The following is a 26,417-nucleotide window of genomic DNA, read 5'->3' on the forward strand; positions in this document are numbered from 1 at the left end:
CTAGACTGGAGGCCGGGTAGGAAAGGCTCGATGCCTAGAAACTTCTAAAGGGAAATCTCTAGAAGCTCCCCCCCACTCCATTTCGAAGGCACAACTGGGTTTAAATACTGGACCACAGACAAACTCTTCAGTACACTTCTGGACCCATGGATACTCTGCCAGGAAGGAGGACTATAGTGCTCCTGAAGGACTGCCGCTCTGCTGGACTGCACCCTGCTGGTCTCCTGCTTTGCTGACTTGATATCCTCCTGCCTAGGTGAGAAGGACTGGACCTTCATCTCTTGAACCCAGAACGACTGGAAGGGCTAGTGGCTGGCCTCCTGATCTGAAACCTCTGGGACATAATAGGCATCCAACAGCCTTGCATCTACACCTGTGCTCTCATTTGTGAGTCTACTCTGCCAAGTCATGCCACCCCAATCCTAGACCCTTGGAAGTGGGCTTAAGGTGCTTTGACAGCCACTGTGGATTCAGCGGAACCGACGCATCTCCGCTGTTGCATGCCGCATCCTCCACGTCGGAATTTGCATCGCAAGCCCAGTCAACGAGATACTCTAAGACGACGCAATGTGAACTTGACCGCAGCTTCACGCATCTCGAAACAGATGCATCGCTTCGGCTGCATGACATGTTTAATGCGGATCCAAGCAATGCTCCCCAAACCAGGATTTAAGGAACTTTGTAAAGCAGGCCTAACTGGGTCCCTGTAGCTGGTCAGTACTACATTGCAGTCAGTATGAGCTTGTGACTTTTTCCCAGCATGGCGTGACCAGATATCCACAGTTGGCCCTTTGAGCTTTCTGGCACTATTTTCACCGGAATCTTTAAAGCCAAATATCTTCAGAATATCTCCGATTGGATTTTTGGCGTTTTAGTCTTTTTTATTTATTAAACAGCACATTTTTTTCTAAAACTGTTGTGAGCTCCTTTTGTGGTGTGTGTTCACTGTTTGAAGTGCTTCACAAATACTTTTAACATTGCCTCAAAGTTAAACCTGGGGAGATTTGCTAGTATAACTACATCACAAAGGCATTCCGAGCTTCACAAACAGATGAAGTATGGGCATTCCATTTGAGTGCCCTTCACCATTGATAAGTAGGCAATGTTGTGCAGGAATCTTTTCATCTTGCCACTGGTTCTTACAGACAGCTGGGTGCAACCACAGAAATCGTGGTAACTACATAGCTTAAGCTTCTTTCACTCTTTAGGGATGCTGCCGAGCCCCAATTCACATCCTCGCCCCACCTTACAAAATACACCACCTCCAGAGGCAGACTCCTTTGCCTCCCTGTAGAAGCCCCTCTAATATACGGTCTGAGAGGACATACTGGAACGATACCAGTATCCCAAAGCCTGTCGGATGAATAGTTGGCCAGTAGGTTGCTTCAAACCGTGAACACCACCAACAAGTGGGTCAATGGCTGAAGCGGGTTGCCCCAATGCACACCCTGTAAACTCTTACTGTGGGTAGAGCTACAACGTGAACAAAGCAATTGCTGACGGGGCAGGGAGAGTGACACAAAGCCCCTCACCATGGATTTTTTTTTTGCATCTTGCAACAGACACCTTTGACTCTTTGTGGGCACGCAGATTAGTTTGCTAGTGCAGATACAAAAACGCACAAATTGCAGAGGTTTATATTCAGCTACAAAAAACATCATTGGTGGGGCAACTACAGAAACATCATGGGGGGGGGGGGCGTCTACAGAAACCTTCTGCTTTACATTTTAGTATGTGATTGAAAAATTGTGTACATATTGTTATCACACCAGACTCAATGACTTTGCCATTGTTTTCTTTTTTTATTCGGCATGATTTTTCTTGATTACAAATGTCTGGCGAACGCCTAAAACTACTGTTGCGCCAGACATAAAATCTCAGAATTTTTATTAAAACCCGAAGAACAAAAATTTCCGCAGTAGAACGAAGTGGCTTAAACCGCTTTCCTGTAAAATAGGAGCAACAATCGATTTTAAAAAGCTGGTGGTATAGAGCATCAAAACCAACGTTCTACCTCTTAGTGAAAGAGATGCTGCCTTATCAGGAGAGATCACGTGAGTGAGGAAACGGTTACAGAACATTCTTTAGATTGGAAAGATATTTAACTCTGCAGTGCTATCAAGTAGCCCAGGCTTTTTGACTGAAACCAGCATTTCTCCTCCCAGAAGATTTCCTTTGCAGATATGGACACACGTGGTGTGAAGAGAGAGGCATACGAGCAATCATCCGGAATGGGGCAGCGACACTCGGGGTAACAGTTATGCTATGTTCTTCTGTTAAGCGCTTAGAGACCGGCGGTGATAGGCGCTATACAAATAATCTATAACATAACATAACATTCTGAGATGTCACATACACTCGTGAACACTGTATTGTATTGTATATTGGATTTATATAGCGCTTATCACCCAGGGGTCTCTAAGCACTTGCCTTGGGAACCCGTCCTGGTTTTTGGGAACCCGTCCTGGTTTTTCCCTGTGAGATAGCCCCTACAGGGCATCCCCAAGGTGAAAGCCAGGCATCCCGCCGCGGGGGGCCGTTGTGGAGATTAAGCAAGCTTAATGCCCAGAGTTGCAGAGTGTGAACCCATGATTAGGTCAGGCACCGAAGCGAGAATTATCGAGTCCGTGGACATTTGAGCTCAAGACCCTGCCGCGTTGGGAATTGAACCCTGGTCCCGGGTCTGACCTCTGCTTCAGGGTCTGCCTGCTCTAACCAGTGAGCCACACTTCTCCACTGTGACGAATGTTCTCACTTTCAGCCTGGACAGAGTCACTCACATTTACTTCTAGCACACCGACATGGCATATGGCCTGGAGGATTGCCTGTCACAATCGCGTCAGAGCACACATGGTCCAAACACATGTATTTGTTTCTTGTAGTGTTAGATTACCCGTCATTCTGCCCTCTTATCAGCACTGTTCTGGCAATGAGAGCCCTGCTCCGCATTTTAACCGATCCATTTTCGATTCACCAGATATGATAAAAGCATGGAAATCCAGTAAACAGCGAACAGGTGCCTTTAAAGCTCTACTTAGCATCCTCGTCTTTGCTCTTCCAGATATGCTGAAAAGGATGACTCTTATTGCTAAAAGCACACATCCTGCGCCATCTGTCTTCTGTAGTTTATATTAATACAATAATCTGATTACCGGACTGGAGAACCCTGCAGCAGGTACACAGCCCAAGCAGTGACGTCACTGGTAATGAGGACACCTGCCGGCCGCTTCCAGCCAATGACAGCTTTAATTGGCCTAGTTTACATTTACCGTCCGTGTGGAAGTCAGGATGTGACGCAATCAGGGCACTGGGGTCAAGCCGTTACGGGGGCATCGAAAAAAGTGGATTTGATATTCTACAATGTGAAGTTCGATTACGTAAATAAAGTAATATTTTTACAAACGCAAATCTACTTCCTCGTGCAGATAAAATACCGACTTGTTTTGCATAACCCGGTAAGGAAAAGAGACGGACGTCGGGTTTTTAATAACACCGGGTAGCCTGGCAAACTCCAGTGCAGGACTGCAGAACTTTGGGGGGGCTGCACTCAAGTTTTAGTGGTGTTTTCCACCAATGGAAGCACAAAGAAGTCTACTCCTGGGAAATGGGCGTATGAGCAAGTGAGCTTACGGAGTGGAAAAATACGGGAACATCCAGTTATTTGGGGGGGGGAGATGTTGGGGGAAATATTTTAGCTCTGGATAAGAAAGAAGAAAGAAAAACTAAGATTACATATAAAAGGGAACATTTTGTGTGTTCACTCGCGAGGACTGTTCACCTGGGAACACTGCACTAGAGTGATTCAGCAGGAAAATCTACCACAAACGATTATTACCTTATATATATATATATATATATATATACACACACACACACACACACACATCAGTGAATCCAGCACAGGGTCTGCAGATGCGGTTTATTTAAAAAAATCAACACGGTTTCCGATCACATAGGCGTAAATAACTAGGTCAAGATATTTACACAAGAAAGGTGCACACGTGAAAGGGTTAAATATTGCAGAAACAAAAAAAATAAAGCCGCAGCCAATGGTAGACAACATTTCATAAGCATAAAACCGGCAGAGTCCGCTTTAAGCAGATGAACTAGAAATGATCGCGCTGAAGCGGAACCCTTGCAAGCCACAGACTGATGGGATCAGCGCCGCATGACTGAAGAAGCAGAGATAGTCAAAGGGCGTAGGAGAGACGGAAGTCGCTCTCAAAAGCACGAATCGACCTCAACAATCTCCAGTAGGAAGGAGTCAGGGTCGTGGGTCACAGTGCTGCATATATATATAACCCTAGGCGCAGGAAAATGTAAGAAAAAATACAAGCACAAAGACGGTCACCAAGGGGGGGGTCTCTTTCTCGAGTCTACCAGATGCAAAACCGCTCTGACTGGTTGAGAAAGACCTGGGCCGGCGCTAGGCATGGGCAGCTGCCCAGGGCCTCGCACTACGCCCACCAGCATGGGGCCCCGCACTAAAGCATATCCTGTTTCCTTGTCGAAACACTGGAACCTGGAGGCCTAGGGGAGGAAGACGCTTTCTCTTGTCCCAAATGCAGGAAGACCCATTCAGAGACACTGCGGGACGCCCATTGTCCAGCATTTTAGCGCCCCCACAGTTTTAACTTGTAGCCTACGAGCAATTTTCACACCTATCAGGTTGAAGGTGTGAGAATTGCTTGTGGCCTGAAAGTTAAAACTGTGGGGGCGCTAAAATGCTGGACTATTGGCCTCCCACAGTGTCTCAAATGTCTCCTTGCAGGGGGTCACTTACGTAAATTAGAGGGGCTTCACACATTCCCTTTTGGCAAGGGCCCTGCAAAACCTAGAACCGGCCCGGTTTTGGGCTACAAAGAACATACAGGGGCTTAAAGCCAGCCCACTGCTTACCATTCGCTGGCTTTACTGTTTCTCTCATTTGTCCGCTTCTTATTTGATGGCTTTTTTGCCAATCCGGTGTTTGTCCGACCTACTGAGCACAGCCTCTCTTCCCATTCCTTTCATTGGCCGGCTTCTTCTGTGCACTTTAAGTGCTCCCTTTTTACTTTTTGTTTAAGCATTCCATGAAAGTGCATTTGTTTTCCGCTGTATCCCTCGTGTGTTTTTCTCTCCCCATTCTTCCTGCCCATCCCCACACAGCGCGTTGCTCACCTTTGGCCACGTGCTTCCTTCCATGCCCCATGTTGCTCTCTTTTGCTGGTGTTTTGTTCTTTCTCTCTACTGTATTGGTTCACCCCCAAGACACTCTTCCCATATTATTTATTTTATTTCTTTAAGCATTTTTGTACTATGTTTTAAAATGGCGCTTTCACGTTACTTTTATTTACCAATTCATATGGGATTGGTAAATTAAAAAAAGTTTTGATTTGTAGGCATGAGTATGCATGTTGAACCCATGCAAATGCTCACAAAATGACGTAGCAACATCACTGCAATAAAAAAAAAAAATGTTCACCATGCTGCTCAGCGGCGGCGATACTGTACCACATGGCTATACAATATTTGCAACGCCAACAGGTCTTAAATGTGCGACCTATTGGCTTTGCAAATGCTTGTGAGGTCTAGCATGACAGCGCATTTATCGACACAAGATATATTGTTACTAATTCTTTAAACCATGCATACAGTAGGCCTTGGTTCCACTGCAAGGAGTATTATCCGCTTGCCTCATGCTGATGGAGATTTACCATATCACTCCCTCTTTTAGAAATGCTACCACTGGAATTCATAAGAGACAATTTTACATCTGAAAAGCACACGCCATAACCACGCTGCTTGTCACATTCAATTCTTGATCTCCTACAGTCATCCAAGACAGAAAGCAACCCTTTTTGCAAAAATTCTTTAGTATTGGCAAAGCCAATTGGAGCAGCTTTAAAGCGATAAACAAGATTTGTGCATGCACACATGTAAAACGCATTTGTGCATGCTCATGTTTGTATGCATTGCCATTTTAAAGTCAGAACTATTATGCGATTGTATGGCCACTGTTTTTCGCATAATTATAGATTTGTTGCACTTGCCACATAATCCATCATCTGCTGCATAATTTGAGCTAGAAACAATTCATGTGTTACCTGCAAACAGTTCAAAAGGAACCAAAAATGCAGCAATGCTTGTTCTGCGTAGTGGATGGCCCTTTGCAAAAAGTTGACTGGTCACCTTTGTTTGTTAATTCCTATATTTGGGTGTTATATTGGTACTAAAGATGTGCAATCAATGCCAGACGGTGTTAATAAGTAAACAAAATAATGAAGAAACAGCATCATAAAAAGTACCACATTATGCCACATAACTTGCCTTTTCTTGCCACATAATTTACTCAAACCTGCAGCATAATTTGGCCTTCCGCTGCTGCATAATGCCAGTGGCCCTGCCCATTAGCTTGTCCAGCTGCTTGTTGCTTCAGCAGTTCAAACAAAATCATTAGAAAGGTCGCTTTCAAAAGTATGTTTTATCCCAAGGAAAAAACAAATGGCGAAGTACAAAGTACACAAACTTGATTTCACATGGAAATCACCAGTCTGATAGATACACACGTTCAGAACTGTGTGGGTGAGAAAAAAAAAAAAAAAAAAAAAAGAAGGTGTGCCAGTTCTCAGATATTTGCCACAATAAGTTCCAAAATGATTTTTGGCATGAAAAGGAATCTGTTGCATTCACATAAGGCTATGTAGATTCCCACTGCTGGTCACTGTTATGTTAGGCAAATTGTAGAGCCCCAGTAGTGCCACTCTATCAGCAACGCACTACCCACCAAAATATTAATCAGACCACTTATCAAAGTCCTGGAAAGAATTAGGTTTTGTGGGAGCATTAATATTTCCCATCTATCCAACTGTACTTAGCTCTTGACAACATTCTGAACTATTCATTCTACCAGGAACAGACAATATCTTGCCAACATGTGGACTTGGGCATGTAGTACATGCTAAAGGATGACACACCCCACAATCAGACCACATAAATGAACAACTGACATCCTACACCATCTTGCATCCTCTGAGAAGGCACTAGAAATAAGCAATGGCAAAGCCAATGGGTCTCACCAGCACTAGATATGTGGGAACTCTCTGTTCGTGGGAATGGCTGACTATCTCTTCTCAAAACTACAAATTGTACAGAACGCTGCGGCAAAGGCGATCTGTAATAAAAAAAAAGTATGATCCAGCTAAAAGTTGCCTGGCGACCAATGAGGCAGAGAGCCACGTTTAAGCTGATGTGCATAACGCACAGAGCTTTGCACAAAACGGGCCCTCACATCCTAAAAAACAAAATCAGATTTTACGTTCCCTCCAGGAATCTGAGATCCCGTACGGCAGCCAGAGCAAGAAATACTCGTGCGAAAACAGCCAGGATGGGTGGACGGGCGTTTTCCCACCTGGCGGCAAATAGCTGGAATGAACTGCCTATGGAACTTAGATTAATTGACTGCCATTTGTCCTTTAGAAGGCAATTAAAAACATTCCTTTTCCCCAAATCTGATTAAATTACAATGATGACCCTGTTAATTGCCACTACCCACTTCTGTCATAACAGCGCCGTGATATCCTATTTAGGATGATTGTTTGCGCTCTATAAGTACCATTGACATTGACATGTGTGTGTTCTTCAGCCGCGGCCCGTGGAGGTAAGAGCGGTAAGGTGGTGGGGCGGATTCCTACACATGATAACCAGGTGAATGTAATGATTTAATTTTCCCTGGTCTATCGAATCCCCCAACCCAGCGTCACTGCTGCACCGCTCTTACCTGCACGGGCCACGGCTGGTGTTCTTTATGATAAATGGCCATGCCTTGTGCGATATGTTTTGATGCACAAACAGAAAACACTTAGATGCCAACTGATCCCATGAGTAACACCTTCTGTCAGTCTGGCATTTCAGTCAACAGTATGCATATGCTTCGTCGTTACTGAACATGCTGCCACCCGCCTGCGCTTTCGACTCCAACAGAATTAAAGAGAGCCACAGGGCTAGAAACTACTTGTCCAACGTGCACCTTACTAAATGGTAACAACTTCCTCTCCCATTTAGGAAAAAACATGTTCAATGTGTTCTAGTCTTGTGTATAGGATGGATGTGCACAGAAAGAATGTATTTATGTATATAAACATTATGTGAAAAATTCTCCAGAGCAATTTCAGTTCCTTTCAGGTGAAAATGAAACTGACATTCCCTGGAGTGGGTACCAAGTCAGTTTCACTAACCAGGTGAGCACCAGAAACTTAACATCAAATGTACAATCTCTGCAATGTATGTAGATTCAGACAAACTAGAGTACAATCACAGGCTGCAATAAATGTTCATTGAAACCAAATAAACGCCCCTGAGCCAGCCAAGGTGCAATCACAGGGTACAGATAGAACAATGGACGAACATCCACAAAAACAAATGCATACTGAGGCAGTATCCGCAAAACAATCCATTTATAGGGCTCAACTTAACATGAGCCAAATGAATCAGCAATAAAAAATATCTTGTTTGTTCACAGAAATAGTATTGCACATATGGTGCGGCTACGAAACAGATATGGAAAAATTATGATTCAGACTGGAAAACTCGCAAACCACAACTTGTTCATTGTAATGCATTTAATACACTGTTTTCAACAGGTTTTAGGACTACTAGGAGTGCAGACTAAAACAATTGGAACATGGAACTGAAATGCAAGTTGACCACTAAAAAAGAAGGAAACAAACGCAGAATAGTGAGTGATAACCAGCAATACAAGAAATGACTACTTGTATTATTTAAGTTCAAGTTCAGGAATTTGTATAGCGCACTACTCACCCAGAGGGTCTCAAGGCGCTTGAGGGAGGGTGGGTGCATTATTTATCGAATAGCCAGGTTTTAAGTTGCTTTCTGAAGGAGAGGTGGTTCTGTGTAAGGCGGAGGTGAGTGGGAAGAGAATTCCAGGTTTTGGCCGCTAAGTAGGAGAAGGATCTTCCTCCCATGGTGGATCTGTGGATGCGCGGAATTGCGGCGAGGGCTTGATTGGAGGATCGTAGTTGGCGGGTGGGTGTGTAGAAGGACAGTCGTGTGATGAGGCATTCGGGTCCTAGTTTGTAGAGGGCCTTGTGTGCGTGGGTGAGGAGACGGAACGTTATTCTCTTGTTGACGGGAAGCCAGTGGAGGTCTTTCAGGTGACCGGTAATGTGAGCTTGGCGAGGGATGTCCAATAGGAGTCTGGCTGATGCGTTTTGGATGCGTTGGAGTTTCTTATAGCATTTGTATAGCACTATGCTTTGTTTTCTTTCTAAAAACCTCCTTTAACTGATGTTTGACATCACTTTTGATAATTATTTTCATATTTGTTGTAGTACACACCTGATGTAACTTAAATGTCAATTTTTTTTACTTACATTAAACAAATGTATTATCATGTGTCGTTAGATGGGAGTTAAAAATATTTCTGTTGGAGCAGACATCCTTGGCGTGGTTCTCCTCCAACTTTTTGCCTTCCAGCCTCCTGTTTTTACGGACTTCCTTTTTACTTGATTTAGGACTGCGCACTTTAACGCAGTTAACCAGTGCAAGAGTGCTTGTGCTCTCTCCTTTAAACAAGGCTTACAACCAATTGGTATATTTAATTTACTTACAAGTCCCACGTAAACTGGTACCACATGTATCCAGGGCCTTGAAATTAAATACTACTTGTGGGCCTGAAGCATTGATTGTGCCACCCACTTATGAAGCCTTATTATGCCTCCGGCCTGCCATTGCAACGTGTGTTTGCAGTTATTAAACTGGCATTTATACCTGGCATCTTCATTTTTAATATCTATAAGTAGGGCTCTCGGTTTTATGGTATTTAATTTTTTTAACATTTCCGCCTATTTAACCATATTTACTTTCTGATCATCTTATTAGTATGTATCCATATGTATTTTGTGGTTTGCAAATAAATGGGGTAAAAAAATTGTATATTTTCACATTTATTTAACTGGTACACATGCATTCACTTTGATGCAAGTACAGGTAAATATTAGCAATTTACTACAAATATATTTTAACATATGCCTGTATTTAAAGATATCACAGCTTGTTTTTTCAACTCCTGATGCGGTCTATCGGCTCATCTGTTGCCTTGGAATTCACAGCAGACCGCATGGAAAGTTACACGTTAAAAGCACAATTTTCAGTATTTTTCCGCTTTTAGAAATAAATACAGACATGATGATATTTTCAGTAGCTTTTTTAGATTATGCGCTATTCGTTTGGCATTTCACTTAGGGAGAGGTTTGATTTAACTTGTGGGAGGCAACATTTGTTTGGTAATGACAAGGGAAAGTTTGAGGACAGTATGTTTTAGCACATTAATATAGGATTATAGCACAGCAGGATTTTTGATAATGTATATTTGGTTTTTTAATGTTACAATAGTACATTTATTTGATGCTATTGGTACAGCTCCTCATTGTATTTTGCAGAAACCCCTGAGGAAGAGCCTACGGCTCGAAACTCATTGGGTGATATAATACAGGGGCACCGTGGGCGTTTATGAAATTACACATGCTGTTGTTTAAAGGCCTGGAATGTTATGCAGCCGCATATGAAAATGCTTAACCCCTTGCGTGCGGGGCGTATTTTCCGCCTGTGCTGACTCCGCCTTGCGCGGGCGGAGTCATGACGGAACGGTTCCGTCATCAGCATGCAAGGGGTTAATAAACATTCAAACGGAATTTCGCTGTCTCCGTGATATCTACAAGCAAGATATGGAAGGAAACATTTTGGTGAAAAGGTTAAACTGTTGTCGAAATATGGAAGAAAATAAAGCATTTGAAAGGGAAAAGGTCCCAATTCAGCAGTGCGGAAGTTTGGAACGTATCCACGCTCCTCTGTGATCTTCAAGCTTGAACGAGAGACCTGGGACGGGCCTCTATGAACGGACACATGCAAGTTACAATTTAGGAGAAATATGGACTTTTAGAAAGTTGGCATTTCTTGTCCCAACCATTTGGTGTCTGCAGCCTGTTTACTGGGTCACATGACTAGTTGTAGAGGGCAGTTGCTCTTTGTATTCTGTTACCAGACACTGAAACAAAAGGCCATAAATGTTGGCAGGATGGGTCAGCTCTAACTTGATAAGGGGGAGGAGCTGCCACCTATCACATTTGCCCGTCACAAAGGCTCGACCCGGGCACATTCAGAAAGGGTTGGACGCTGGTATTTTGTGATCCCAGACAATCTGGGGCCAGGGCAGGGAGGTAGAGAAGTCCAAGCACAGCTGGGCGAGGAAATCTCCAGAACCTTCTTCTACTTCAAAGTGGGCACCAGGTAGACATACTGGACCCTCAGACCAAACTCTTTAGTACACTTCTAGACTGTGGAAGACTCAGAAGGACTGATGTGCTTTTCCCTGCAAGAAGGACTGCTACTTTGCTGCCCGAGTGAAGGGCTGGAACTGCATCTTGAGCCTAGCTCCACCAGAGTGGCTCCCAGGACCAGTTGGCGGGCTTCCTGATCAGAGCCTCAGGATAGAACAGACTCCAACATCTTAGACTCCAGCACCTGAACTCAGCCACGTGAGAGTGCTGTCCCCCCCAAGTGGTGCCACACAAGTCCTGGACCCTAGGAAGTGGGTTTCAAGGTGTTCTGCCAGTCCAGCGGTGGATCTGTGGGCAGAACTGACGCAGCAAGATGCATCTCCTCACAGCTCTGCTTCGGAACTTGTGACTTTGTCCCAGTCCAGTGAAGGAAGCTACATAACCACAGTTGGCACTTTGTACTTCTAGGAACTATTATTACTTAAAACCTTTAAAAAATGCATATCTCTGGTTCTACTGACTGGATTTTGCCATTTGTTGTGTTTTCAATTTATTACCAGAGTGTTAAGCACAAGTTAATTTGGGGGTTGCTTGTGTTACACCCGGACAGAGATTGTGGTTTTCGCTAGAGTAGCTTTTCTTCCACCCTCAACCAGTAACCCAATTTCCAACAGTTTCTATTAACCAGCACATTGATACCCATTTTGACAACCTGAGAAGAATATAATGCTGACATGACTTTGCTGGACTTGTAATCTGTGACCTGTATGCTCCATGTAGCTTTCTGCAGAAGCCACAATGCTGGCATATATAACCATCTACATATCCATTAAGACCATGCCAATTAAGAAGCAAGATCTATAGAATGTTCTTTTAAAACCGGAGGTCAGGATTAGGCCTCTGAGAATTTTTCTATTTTCGATCACACTGGAATAGTTTGCATTATTCATGCAATTTCGAGTTAGGCAAATTACAAGAAATCTCTTAAATTATGGTAGTGTAAAATTTCACACTTTAGCTGCAAGGTCTGGTTCAAGAAGAAAATGTATCACAAGACATTTTCTCCTTCTACATAATATTACAAACTCTAGTGCTTCCACGGAGGGACAAACGAGTAACAAATAGAAATACCTAAGCATCAGCAATAGAAAGTATTTTTTCAAGTCAAAGATAATGCTTCGAAGCCGCAATTTTTTTCTGATGAAAAATGTTATGGAAACGTTGATGTCGACAACTAATATTAGGTGCGACGTTATACAGCTCCAATGGTGTGAGGTCAGGGGGTCGTTTTATCCATTTCAGTGCCACCTGTTTTGGTGTCTTTTAGCACCAAAATACTGGGATTCTTGGCCTGTTAAAACGTGGAAGAAGGTTGTTGCCGCTGGACCGCAGCACTTGCTTTGAATGGATATCTCGGTGTTTATACCCTACAGACTTTCCTCTCCAAATCTTTGCATGTTGCATGTAAAGAAACTCAAAATAAATGTTCAGAACCTATCTTGGAGGTGTGCTCCTTCCTTCTCTGGCCGCTCAGAGGTGGACAATAGCTCACCCTGCTCTAATTCTGTGCACTCTGTTCATCAAAGCTTTTATTGTTGGCAACCTCCAAGGTTGCCAACAATAAAATGTGGGTCTTAGAGGTTTGTACTTAATTGGACTTGGGCCAAAGCCGAATACCCCAGGCCTTTTCTTTCTCGGTCCTAAAGGTTTTCAGTTTGAGTAGGATACAAGTCTGGCAAAGAGAGTCATCATTAACCTGTGGAAGATACAAATTACAAACTATGTGCAATCCGCCCAGAGGACCTGTCCCAACACGATGGGAAGACCCTCAATGGTTTTCTGTTGATGTTCAAGACTGAAGAAATATTAGCAAAGCACAGAGAAAAAAAAAGATCCATTAGATACAACAGGTGGCACGTCATATTTTAAGTTCCCCGACGTACAGCCAGGGCATTTTAGATACATGTGCTTCAGCCAAAATAGGGGGCGCCGTTTTGACAGAAAAGCAATGCAGGATAGGCCATTATGTCATGACAGCTGCTCGACATCATGTGTGTTTTAGATACCCCTACCCAATAAGGAGACCTGCCTCTGAGAAAAAGACATGGAAGGCCTGCCGCACAGGGACTTTTCACCCTCTGCCGAGTAGGCCACTGAATCCTTTTTCTTCCAAGCGCTGCAATGTAAGTCTTGGAGGTTCTAAACAGGAAAAATGTATGTCAGAAGTCCCACCCACTTGTTTCCAATGGCTGAGCTAGCTGAGAACAGAGGTGACAATATGACTGGTAGGATGAAAGCATTGCTAACTCACAGCGCGGCAACGCAAACTCTAAATGACACCCCAAAGTCTCTACTCAAAGTCCTATGACTAGGAAACCCTTAATGTTTAGAAGTCTAGAAACCGTGCTGAAGTCACTGAAACTTGTTCCTCTGCATCTTCTTCCCGTGTTTGCAGCACACGTGTATGCAGGTTTGACAGAAGTACAATGGATTTATTTCTCAATCCCTACTAGGGGAACGCTTCCAAATCCTATGCCATTAAAAGCCATCTGATGACTGCTATCCCGTTGTCGGGCACTGCGGACGTAACGTCTAGATCATCATAAGGCGGTCATTGGGAAAGTAGGTGGCAGAGGAGGCAATTTTGGGGGCAATCAGAGAAAATGGGCTGGTAAACAATGGAAGACGTGGGTAAGTCACGGCGGAAGGCATGAGGCAGATGATTGGACACGAGCGTTACCTTACAAATACCAAGGAAAATGTGAAAGTAGTGAGGACCATGGGTGAAACAGTAGTCGAATGGAGAGACATAGGAATAGTGCTCAATAGACATAGTTTGCTTTAAGAACAACAGGAAGAAATATGGAAACGGACTACAGGCTAACTCAGAAACACGGCCGTGAAACAGGACAATGTCAAAAACAAGAACTAGACATGTGGATCTGTGAGTAAGACAACTGGGCAGGACACCAGGATAACACTTTCAGTGGGGAAAAGGCAGGACCTTCATTAGTTTATTGAGAGAAATGTTGGTGCAGGAGAAAATACATGCCAAGGAAACATTGACTCTCAATACATCTACAGCCAGGACACCAGTCAGTGTGGAGATTACGAGCACCACAAACTAAAAACAAGTCCCCAGGTCTTCTCCATCTAGGCCTGCTCCAACTCTGCTCCAATTCAGAAAAGTGCTGAAGACTCAACTCTTCAAACAACACTAGGTAAAGATGCAGTAACACAACAGCTACCCCGCTTATAACATGACGACGGAGTCTTTGCCGTTGACTCCGTAGAGCACTACTCTGCATTTCAGCTAGGTTCAGACTACACAAATACCACAAACGCACAAAGTCCAATTAACATGTTAAGTGATAGTACAAACAATATATGGTTCCATGAACATGCACCATGTGACCCGTTCAACCTTGCCTCCAGTATGCTAATTTTAACTCCTATTATGTTTAGAACGATCACATTTGCATTGTATTGCTACATTAACTTGTCCAGTACATTTCAAGGGTATTTGCTATATTAATATTAAAGTGCATATTTATGTCATATTACCTCTGGAGACAAGGTACATAGCCATATATATGGCAGTACCTGTGCTTTTATATACTTTGAGTTAGGTGCCACTACTGCAGGGTGATACAAAAGTCGTTTTACCTGTACAATTGATCTAAGATTTACTATAATCTTGATGTCACTTCCTGGTATGTTAAGAGTCATTTTATATCATTTCAAGTGAACTCCCGGGCCACTGGTCATCCAATGACACTGGGGTCAAAAGCTGCAAGACATTTCCTGTGAAGCCACACGGATCAGAACTTATTTAATGCCAATTCCTGTAGAGAAATGGTGTGTAATGTCACTTTCCACCAACCCCTTGACTCCGCTGTGGATGACAAAAGAATATCACTTTTGAACTGGAGAAAAGACTTACAGTCTGTGTGAAATATACCGAAGAAATGTAATCCCGCTTAACTAGCATAAAATCAACTCCGCTTAACCACAATGGAAAAAGAAGCTTGAGCGAGAATGCAAAATTAACATGGCACCCCTTTTTCAAGGTGAAGCAGATTTCTAGAGTTCTTCGTCAAAAAGACAATGGGCTGATGAAGTGCGCCTCTTCAAGATACATCAAACCAGAGAGAAAAAAAATGGTGGAGAATAGGATCTCATTTTAGACTTGGAACAGAGTGTTAACTCATTACACTTTTCCATGCTGCAAATTGCACACATGGCGAATACCAACCTGTAAATCTACGCAGAAGTTCAGTGCAGGTCTCCGCAACAGTTTCGTCATCATACTTCTCCATGATCAGAGCTTCTTCACCACATATCCATCCACTCAGCACATAGCCGTACCGCTGTGGTGGATACAGGACATCAAAGCTGCAAATCTTCCTATACCACATCTCTTCTGGATAAGTCAGGCTTTCAACTTCAGCCTCATCCTCCCAGACAAACTGAATGCTATTACACTCGGGACTCCAAAACGGCTCTTCGAACTCCAGAAATATCTTGTCGGTGGTACTGATTCCTAGTTTTTGGATTGCGACTACTTTGTCCTCCGGGAGATCAGGATGGAACAAACTTTCATGATACTTTTTAAGAACCCCAAGGGAAACCGTCACAATGACATGGTCAGCGGGTATAAACTCGTAGTCCTCACACTCAACAAACACCGGGTAGCCATCTTCTGCCTGGTCGCTGTTATGGTCAGCCACCCTCTCAATTTCCTTGCTGATGGACCGATTCCAGTGAATGCATTTCACAGGTTTGCAGAACTGGACAACAGATTCCGGGACTGAACGGGCGAGTATCTCCACAATCTTGATAAAGCCACAAGGAATGACATGATGGGCACCAGGAATTTCAGTCCACTCTCCGAACTCACTGAGGGACACTTCATCCATACTGTGTGAGCTACTCTCGCAGCTCTCGACCTGGAAAAAACAAAAATATAAAGAATAAAGCTAACAAGTAAAAACATTTTTTTTTTTAAATCGAATTGTAACTGACAAAATACAATTTTCTAAAGGTAAAAATGACAGCATTTAAAACAATGTCTTTTAGATACAGAAGTTTTCCCAAACTACTATATATGGTAAAGGTAGACGAATTGACATGTTTGCAAAAGCAAATATTTAACTATATCAATTCATTCAGAATGAATACGACATACTTAACTCCGTCTATATATCTATAAATCTTTTTTATTTAGAATGTAGTTAAGATTTTCAACACTATACAAAGCATTCTTTAAGTCCAACAACCTTCTAGAAACAATAAACTGGAAATGAGCAGAAAGTGAAAAGATATAGTGTATTACAGCTAAAAGGTTGATTTCCACGTCAGAACTGTAGGGCTAGCGGAGAGTGATTTATCATGCGGCTAATAATGAAGGCTTGAGATGGGAGATGGCTTGGGGCCGCAGAGCATTTGATTCCCAGGTTATCCCTACAGGAAACCCGAAATTGCGGTGGAAAAGATGAACTGCTGGCTTGAAAGAAGCACATAGAGTCTATGCTAATCTGGTTTTTAGAATCCTGCAGCTACTATTGTGTTCTAAAGTTCTATGACAAATTATGGAAAAAGAAACTGCTTAAGTGAAAAAGTTAGATCTACTTTTTAAAGTTCCATCAACTTTGATGTTTGTCCAATTCGAGGGGCTTTTCTCTGCACTGAAAACTCTCAGCCTATTGTCCACTGATTTCTTGCATGAAAAGCAGTTGAAAATTCATGTTTTTGCAATTCAGATTCCCATATAGAACATCAGATCAGATACTTGCTCTCCCTGCCTCTCACACATCTTCACCATCAAGCAACTATGCAGCTTACCGGTCAGGTACAGGAAGGCTCAGCTCCATTTGCACGGACATCTGCACCTCTATGCACAATTGTGCCAGCCCAGAGACGCAAGGCATAGGAGCAGCAATCTGATGAGACCGAAGTAAAGACTTCCATTGCTACGAAATGGTCTCCCTCTGCCGAGGACAGGGGCGTAAACTTCAAAGTGAAGGTCTAGACAAGATGCAATGGCCCATCCCCTGCTCTTACCTTGGCACGGACACACTGACTGTCCTCGGATTGTTGCTGGCGATTCCCCGGTCGCACAATTCACTTGAGACGTTGTTTCCAGCCCGCAATTGACTCTTTTTAGAGTTACCCTTTGGGGACTCGCGCATATCCCATGCGGTTCCACTATTTATGGGCACAGCCCGATGAGTATTGCTTTATTCATGCACCTTTGGGCGTAGTGTTATTTACTTTCATCATCAAGCGCCTTGCTCCCCGCCATCCCTCCATTAACTCATGCGCTCCGCCCCGCGAGTATGGTTTTATTATGCAGCGCACATTTCCTCCAGTGGCATAAATTTAAATCAACACAGGGACTCAGTTCCCCATTATTCCACTTTTTCGCAAGCTAACCATTCCCCAGGTCATCCCCAGTCCTGATGAGACCCTAATATTGCCTGGTCTGGTGGCTAAGTGGACTAATGTGTCCACTGCAGGGGCCTGTGTTCGACCTCATGGTTACAGGTTCTAATTCCTGCGGGTCCACTCAGCCTTACATCCATCTGAGGTCGATGAAATGAGAACCACGGAGTTGGGTAACAATAAACATCCGTAATCCAGCGCTAAAATTCCTACGGGTTAACGCGTGCCTTACAAATACACGTTATTCTCCTATAGGGTCGAAACGCAGTCGACATCTTTACAGACAGAACACTGCCTGAAATAACACTGTGAATATTCCCTAGTGTTACTGTATTTTCCAGAAGCAAATACTGTATATGGATCTCTGCAAACACCAGTGTTCCTGTAACACACGCATTTTCTCAATATTTTCTGTCTGGTTATGGTTTTTTCACTTGGGGTATTGCACACTTGCCACACATTCTTGCAAATCTGTTCACCAAATTGCATTCTCTTGTTAAAAATAAATTCAGTTCAAATTAACTGAAAATATTCCTTTCAGGCTGGTTTTCTTCAGATTCCTTTGCAGATTGAATCTTGACAGCTATTTTGCGGTCTTACTGTATATTTCATGTAGGAGTTCCATGTGAACGCCTGTTTAAACTTTGTGTTAATACGCATGTTCGCACGGACATTCGGGCGCCTTGTCTTGAGAACACACACTCACTCACTTCGGGAGCAGTTTAACTTGGGGCGGTGTGGTCTTGCATGATGCACTTTAATACGAAGGAACTACATTCAATGGAGATTGGAAAAGAAAAGAGACCCTCCCCACTGGGTCCTTAGTGAAGACTGCCATTTATTTGATATAAAAGACTATTTGTTCAGTGAAGGAGAAAGCAAATTAATGCTAGCATTCATTCTGTGCCTCAAAATCAGAAGGACATTTATAATCCTTTAATTGGTTCTCATAGGACTGGAGATTGGCAGCAGAACTTTGAAGGTTCTCCACTATCTTTCTCTAAATATGCTCTAAACAAATTAATAAATACAGCCAATGCAGATGCCAGATGCAGTAACTTTCTCCTGCACAAATAGGCAAGCAGTAACAACCTCTTTTAATATATACTGTGCTGAGAATGAGTCTCAATGGAGAATAAAAAAATCACCTTTGATGCACAAGACTCCTAAGGCCTATACTGTCTGGAGTGCGGCTACGGTTCGCAAGTGCCACGCTTGCCCAGGTACATCCCCAAGGCAGTAGTCAAGAGTGACTGCCACGTGCACCCTGTTATATTGTTTGCACACTAGTAGTTGGGCGTGGGAGGAGCGAGGGGGCGAGAGGAAGAGGAGGAGTAGAGGCAGGATATGGGCAGTTAGAGCAGGGACAGAGGACGAAGAAGACACAGCAAATAAAGCTCTGTTGGCAAGTATCCCAAGTGTCTGTCTTCATTGTAGCTGGACGCTACAACTGGCGACGAGGGTGGGATTGGCATGCCTGCCACCCACTGAATCCTGCAAGCCTGCAGGAGCGTCCTGTCCCGAGCAGCAGCAAGAAAGAAAGGTGCTGCTGCAAGGAGTAAAGCCGCCGCCTGAAGTGAGAGGCCAGCGGCAAGGGGATCTACTGGAGACTGTCGAAGCCCCAAGAGAAACCAAAGCAACAAGCTCCGGAGCGCTTAAGAAGTAAAGCGCTCGTTGGCGCCAAAACGCGCATCACGCGTAATGCGTGGGAATCGGCGTGCCCTGAAGGAACAGAAGTCGGGAGCCTACTCCGACTCTGCCTAGAGCCCTGTCGTGGCGAGAATAGCCCTGGAGAAGAGCGCTGCACAGGGGAAGCTTTGGCGCGCTGTCGCCGAGTTCAGGAGACCATCGGCGGGAAAAACGCGGAACTGCTGAGGCAAGTCGAGAGCCCACCCCGATCTCACCTGATGTCCGTGGTGATGGTGGAAGAAAGAATCCTAGCGTGAGCTGCCCCAGAAGCCGACCGCCGGTGAGTGCTGTGTGACCTGGAGTGATTGAGTCCGGAGAGCCAACCTCGTGTGTGCCTGCAAGAACGGCGGCCATCTTGAAGTCAGGCGCCCAATAAGGACAACTCTGTGCAAATCAACGGCGGCCATTTTGAAGTCAGGCGCTGGTGAGAAAACAAGCATTGGCAAAGAAAACAAGCACTGGCGACTACAAGCAACAAGCATTGGCAAAGAAAACAAGCACTGGCGACTACAAGCAACAAGCATTGGCAAAACAAACAAGCACTAGCGACTACAAGCAACAAGCATTGGCAAAACAAACAAGCACTGGCGACTACAAGCAACAAGCATTGGCAAAACAAACAAGCACTGGCGACTACAAGCAACAAGCATTGGCAAAACAAACAAGCACTGGCGACTACAAGAAACAAGCATTAGCAAAGAAAACAAGCACTGGCGACTACAAGCAACAAGCATTGGCAAAGAAAACAAGCACTGGCGACTGCAAGCAACAAGCATTGGCAAAACAAACAAGCACTGGCGACTACAAGAAACAAGCATTAGCAAAACAAACAAGCATTAGCGACTGCAAGAAGCGAGCATTGGCAAAGCATACAAACATTGGCGACTACAAGAACCTAGCAGTGATAAAGCAAACGAGCATTGGTGACCACCGAGACCCAGCTTTGGCAATACAACAAGTGAGATCGCTGCAGAATGGGAGACGAAGACGCTCCCCTCCCACCCAGTGGATCGCTCTTGAGAGCACCCGCCCCTCTCAAGGTAACAACGGAAGGAAGCATGGGCCCCAAATGGCAAGAGTGGCTGGAAGGGTTTGAGGACTATATTGTAGGGTCAGACGTCACTGATGAAGCAAAGAAACTGGTTATCCTGCGCAATTTGGCGGGGCGAGAGGTAGTCAAGATACTCAAAGACCTGCCTGCGACTGACGTAGACACCTATGCCAAAGCGTGTGGGGTCCTGAACAAAAAGTTTCTTCACAAGAGAAACGTAGACTATGAGCGACACACCTTTCACTCCGCCAGGCAAGGAAAGGACGAGCCCATGAGTGCCTTCATGGTGCGTCTGCGGAGGCTAGCCAAGTACTGTGAATTCGATTCTTTCTCCACTGACGATGCTATCAAATCTCAAATAATAGACGGATGCCATTCGGATCAACTTAGGAGACGACTACTGAGAAAACCACACGGATTGGACGACATAGAGGAGATGACACGAGCCTATGACCAGGCAGAGAAGTACGCCGCTGTCATGGAAACGGAAAACAAAGGGAGTCATGAACAGGCACGGCGTGTTCACGCCCGGAATGACAGTCGAAGACACTCCAGAGACAAACAATGGAGGTCGCACGCATCGTCACGTCAAGAGCAATCAAGCTATCAACGTCAAGAACCATGGAGGAAGGAGAGACGACAGGAAAGAGTGAGAAAATGCTACCGATGTGGGTATGATTTCCCTCATGCGGGCAGTTGCCCGGCCTCGGGCCAGAGATGTCGAAAATGTGGTCGCACTAATCATTTCGAAGCAATGTGCGGGGAGTACCACAAGGAGCAACGAAGTAGCCATTCAGGTGCTACACGATCCGACACCCGAAGCAGAGCTCCAAGAGTGTCGCGGTCTGACACCCGAAGACATCATGCGCGAGCTGTCCAAGATCAGACGGAGTGGTCCCCTGAATCGTCACACTCCAGCAGGGAGTCACGCCGGTCTCGGTGGGAGAGGAGGTCGCCGTCCAGAGAATCCAGACCCTCATCCCGAGACTCTGTTTATACCATTGAATACTTGAACTTAGCAGCAGACCCGGACCAACTTAAGAGATACCCTCGGCTGGACATCAAAGTCGGAAATCACGACTCAAAGTTTGTACTAGACTCTGGTGCCTCTCTAAATTACATTCCAGTTACTGAATACGAGAGAATGAACCCACGACCCCCCTTGACATTCGCACCTGTGAGAGTCTACACGTGGATGGCTAAGAAGCCCCTTCCTTGTCTAGGGAAATTTTCTACGACACTTACACACGACGGCACAACCATATCAGCAGTCATCCATGTCATCAAGGGCCCTGAAGCAGACTGCCTTCTGAGTCTACCAACTGCTGAACGACTTCACCTGGTGGAAATTCTCTTTAAAGTCAGCGACATCCGAGACGTGACCCGCCTATTTCCCAGGTTGTTTCAAGGTTTGGGCAAGCTGAGAGACTGTCAAGTACGGCTTCATATCAACGAACAAGTCAGGCCTGTAGCCCAACACCCTCGACGAGTTCCATTTCACCTACAGGCCGCTGTGGAGGAAGAACTACAAGATCTATTGGCTGCGGACATCATCGAACGCACTGATGGCCCGACTCCATGGGTTTCGCCGGTCGTCATTGTTCCCAAAAAGGGCACGGCCAACAAAGTCAGGCTCTGCGTGGACATGCGGTTGCCCAACACTGCAATAGAACGAGAGCGGCACCCGGGGCCTCACTTGAGCGACATGATCGCAGCATTGAACGGAGCCACTGTGTTTTCCAAATTGGATTTAAACAAAGGTTATCATCAACTGGAATTGGAAGTAGGGTCCAGGTACATCACTACTTTTGCAACCCACATGGGGTTGTTCAGATACAAAAGACTGAGCTTCGGTGTGTCCTCGGCAGCTGAGATCTTTCAGGAAATGATCCGGCAAGTCATTCAAAATATTCCAAACACGTTCAACTATAGCGATGACATTCTTGTCTATGGTTCTGATGTCAGAGAACATGACATTGCACTCAATCGTGTCTGCCATGCCTTAGTAGCAGCAAACTTAACTCTGAACAAAGAGAAATGTGAGTTCCACCAGGCTACGCTGAAATTTTTTGGTCACATCTTCTCGGGTGCTGGCATGAAACCTGACCCCGACAAAATAATGACTCTTAACAACACTAAGAGTCCCCAAGACCTCAGCGATCTCAGATCGTTCCTGGGAATGGCCAGCTATTGTGCTCGCTACATTAAGGACTACGCTACTATCAGCCACCCCCTCCGCTTGCTAACCAAGCAGGGTCAATCGTTTGAATGGACTCCCCAATGTGAGCTGGCATTCAAAGAAATCAAGAAAGCAGTTGAATCGGCAAATCACTTGTCATATTTCAACCCAAAACGGAAAACGGAGATAACTGTCGATGCGAGTCCGGTGGGACTAGGAGCAATCCTGGCACAATATGAAAATGACTCGGATCAACGCCGCATCATTGCCTACGCGAGTCGTAGTCTGACTGAGCCGGAACGAGCCTACTCCCAACCTGAAAAGGAAAGCCTAGCCGTGGTATGGGCATGTGAACATTTTCATGTCTTTATCTATGGGAAGCATTTCACCTTAATCACCGATCATCAAGCCCTCATCTCAATCTATGGAAATCCAAGATCCAAAATGCCCCCAAGGATTGAAAGGTGGGGTCTTCGGTTGCAGGAATATACCTTCACCATACTTCACAAACCAGGGAAGTCGGAAAATCCAGCGGATTATATGTCCCGGCATCCTCTCCCATCATCAGCTTCCAAATCCTCCATTGCGGAAGAGTACATTCACTTTGTAACGGATCAAGCCCTCCATCCAGCTATCCCCATGGAGACCATTCGGGAGATGACAGCTAAGGACGTCATATTGCAGAGAGTCCTTCACAAAATCCGCAACAATCGATGGAAACATGATCCTCAAGACAGTGTAACCGATTCATCAACTCAACGTGAACTACAAGCCTTCAGACATGTGAGTGGTGAGCTCTCTGTCACGACTGATGGTATAGTGCTGCGTGATCAGAGGGTCGTGATTCCTACTCAACTGAGGCAGGGAGTGGTCGCTCTTGCACATGAGGGACATCGAGGTATAGTATCGACCAAACGAGCACTAAGGGAGCGAGTGTGGTTTCCGTTCCTTGATCAACTAGTGGAAGCCACCCTGAAAGATTGTCATCTCTGCCAACTCACCAGCAAGAGTGATCCTCCCGCTCCCCTACACATGACCAACCTGCCTGCTGGCGTGTGGCAAGAAATCGCCATAGACTTTTATGGACCTTTGTCGTCCGGCAAATATGTGCTGGCCATCATTGATGAGTATTCCAGGTACCCCATTGCCTGTTTTGTATCGTCCACGAACACTGCCAGTACTCTCAAAGTTCTTGATGAAGTCTTTGCAGCATGGGGAGTTCCCAAGGTCGTCAAATCAGACAACGGCCCCCCTTTCAACGGAAGCGACTTTGCTGCCTTTGCGAAACACCTTGACTTTCATCATCGCAGGATCACGCCTCTCTGGCCACAGGCAAATGGGACAATTGAGAGGTTCATGGCCACTCTTAAAAAGACCTTCCAACATGCCACCGTGGAAGGGAAAGACTTACAAACAGCACTCAATGAGGTTCTTCGAGCTTATCGCACAACTCCTCATGCCACGACTGGCCAATGCCCAGCGACCCTCATGCTGGGACGTCCAATGAGGAATCGCATTCCCACATGGGATGGAGCCCTGGGAGCGTCATCATCTGAGATGGACTCGCGGGAGATGAGAGCCACTGATGAGCGCAACAAAAGGAAAATGAAGACCTATGCCGACAACAGGAGGAGAGCACGGTCATTATCATTAAGTGAAGGGGACAATGTCATCGTCAAGCAGGAGATGCAGAAAAAGACCGACTGTCCATTCAAGGATGAACCGCTGGTTGTCACCCGAAGAAAAGGGACTATGGTAACTGCGGAGTCTGAGCAGCGGCGAGTTACGAGAAATATCTCGCACTTCAAGAAACTGCCAATAGACACCTCGAGAACCATGACGAGTGATCTAACCAATCCCCAAGTTGAGGAAACACAATCAAATGATCAAGAGAACATTGCTCCAATCCCTGATGCAGTGAGCACTGATGGTCCGAGAGTCCGGTCGCCTCGACCTCATCGGGACATACGTCCACCCAAGAGACTGATCGCGGAGATGGACTAAGAAGTCAGTATATTCTGTTTTGTTCTGTTACAAAAGGGGGAGATGTTATATTGTTTGCACACTAGTAGTTGGGCGTGGGAGGAGCGAGGGGGCGAGAGGAAGAGGAGGAGTAGAGGCAGGATATGGGCAGTTAGAGCAGGGACAGAGGACGAAGAAGACACAGCAAATAAAGCTCTGTTGGCAAGTATCCCAAGTGTCTGTCTTCATTGTAGCTGGACGCTACAACTGGCGACGAGGGTGGGATTGGCATGCCTGCCACCCACTGAATCCTGCAAGCCTGCAGGAGCGTCCTGTCCCGAGCAGCAGCAAGAAAGAAAGGTGCTGCTGCAAGGAGTAAAGCCGCCGGCTGAAGTGAGAGGCCAGCGGCAAGGGGATCTACTGGAGACTGTCGAAGCCCCAAGAGAAACCAAAGCAACAAGCTCCGGAGCGCTTAAGAAGTAAAGCGCTCGTTGGCGCCAAAACGCGCATCACGCGTAATGCGTGGGAATCGGCGTGCCCTGAAGGAACAGAAGTCGGGAGCCTACTCCGACTCTGCCTAGAGCCCTGTCGTGGCGAGAATAGCCCTGGAGAAGAGCGCTGCACAGGGGAAGCTTTGGCGCGCTGTCGCCGAGTTCAGGAGACCATCGGCGGGAAAAACGCGGAACTGCTGAGGCAAGTCGAGAGCCCACCCCGATCTCACCTGATGTCCGTGGTGATGGTGGAAGAAAGAATCCTAGCGTGAGCTGCCCCAGAAGCCGACCGCCGGTGAGTGCTGTGTGACCTGGAGTGATTGAGTCCGGAGAGCCAACCTCGTGTGTGCCTGCAAGAACGGCGGCCATCTTGAAGTCAGGCGCCCAATAAGGACAACTCTGTGCAAATCAACGGCGGCCATTTTGAAGTCAGGCGCTGGTGAGAAAACAAGCATTGGCAAAGAAAACAAGCACTGGCGACTACAAGCAACAAGCATTGGCAAAGAAAACAAGCACTGGCGACTACAAGCAACAAGCATTGGCAAAGAAAACAAGCACTGGCGACTACAAGCAACAAGCATTGGCAAAACAAACAAGCACTAGCGACTACAAGAAACAAGCATTGGCAAAACAAACAAGCACTGGCGACTACAAGCAACAAGCATTGGCAAAACAAACAAGCACTGGCGACTACAAGCAACAAGCATTGGCAAAACAAACAAGCACTGGCGACTACAAGAAACAAGCATTAGCAAAGAAAACAAGCACTGGCGACTACAAGCAACAAGCATTGGCAAAGAAAACAAGCACTGGCGACTGCAAGCAACAAGCATTGGCAAAACAAACAAGCACTGGCGACTACAAGAAACAAGCATTAGCAAAACAAACAAGCATTAGCGACTGCAAGAAGCGAGCATTGGCAAAGCATACAAACATTGGCGACTACAAGAACCTAGCAGTGATAAAGCAAACGAGCATTGGTGACCACCGAGACCCAGCTTTGGCAATACAACAAGTGAGATCGCTGCAGAATGGGAGACGAAGACGCTCCCCTCCCACCCAGTGGATCGCTCTTGAGAGCACCCGCCCCTCTCAAGGTAACAACGGAAGGAAGCATGGGCCCCAAATGGCAAGAGTGGCTGGAAGGGTTTGAGGACTATATTGTAGGGTCAGACGTCACTGATGAAGCAAAGAAACTGGTTATCCTGCGCAATTTGGCGGGGCGAGAGGTAGTCAAGATACTCAAAGACCTGCCTGCGACTGACGTAGACACCTATGCCAAAGCGTGTGGGGTCCTGAACAAAAAGTTTCTTCACAAGAGAAAC

At 45.5% G+C, this 26,417-nt stretch overlaps 1 protein-coding gene across 3 annotated transcripts in view; it reads right to left on the reverse strand.

Moving 5' to 3' along the window:
* Window positions 1-26,417, reverse strand: part of SMOX (spermine oxidase) — a 166,368-nt gene that overhangs the window by 49,318 nt on the left and 90,633 nt on the right. For all 3 annotated transcript variants that reach the window (XM_086964277.1, XM_086964276.1, XM_086964278.1), the window contains exon 5: window positions 15,532-16,225. In XM_086964277.1, coding sequence (XP_086820403.1) covers window positions 15,532-16,225 — 694 coding nt within the window. The remainder of the gene's footprint in view (window positions 1-15,531; window positions 16,226-26,417) is intronic.

Source organism: Lissotriton vulgaris, chromosome 3_2 (assembly GCF_964263255.1).
Source record: "Lissotriton vulgaris chromosome 3_2, aLisVul1.2, whole genome shotgun sequence".
Taxonomy (NCBI): domain Eukaryota; kingdom Metazoa; phylum Chordata; class Amphibia; order Caudata; family Salamandridae; genus Lissotriton; species Lissotriton vulgaris.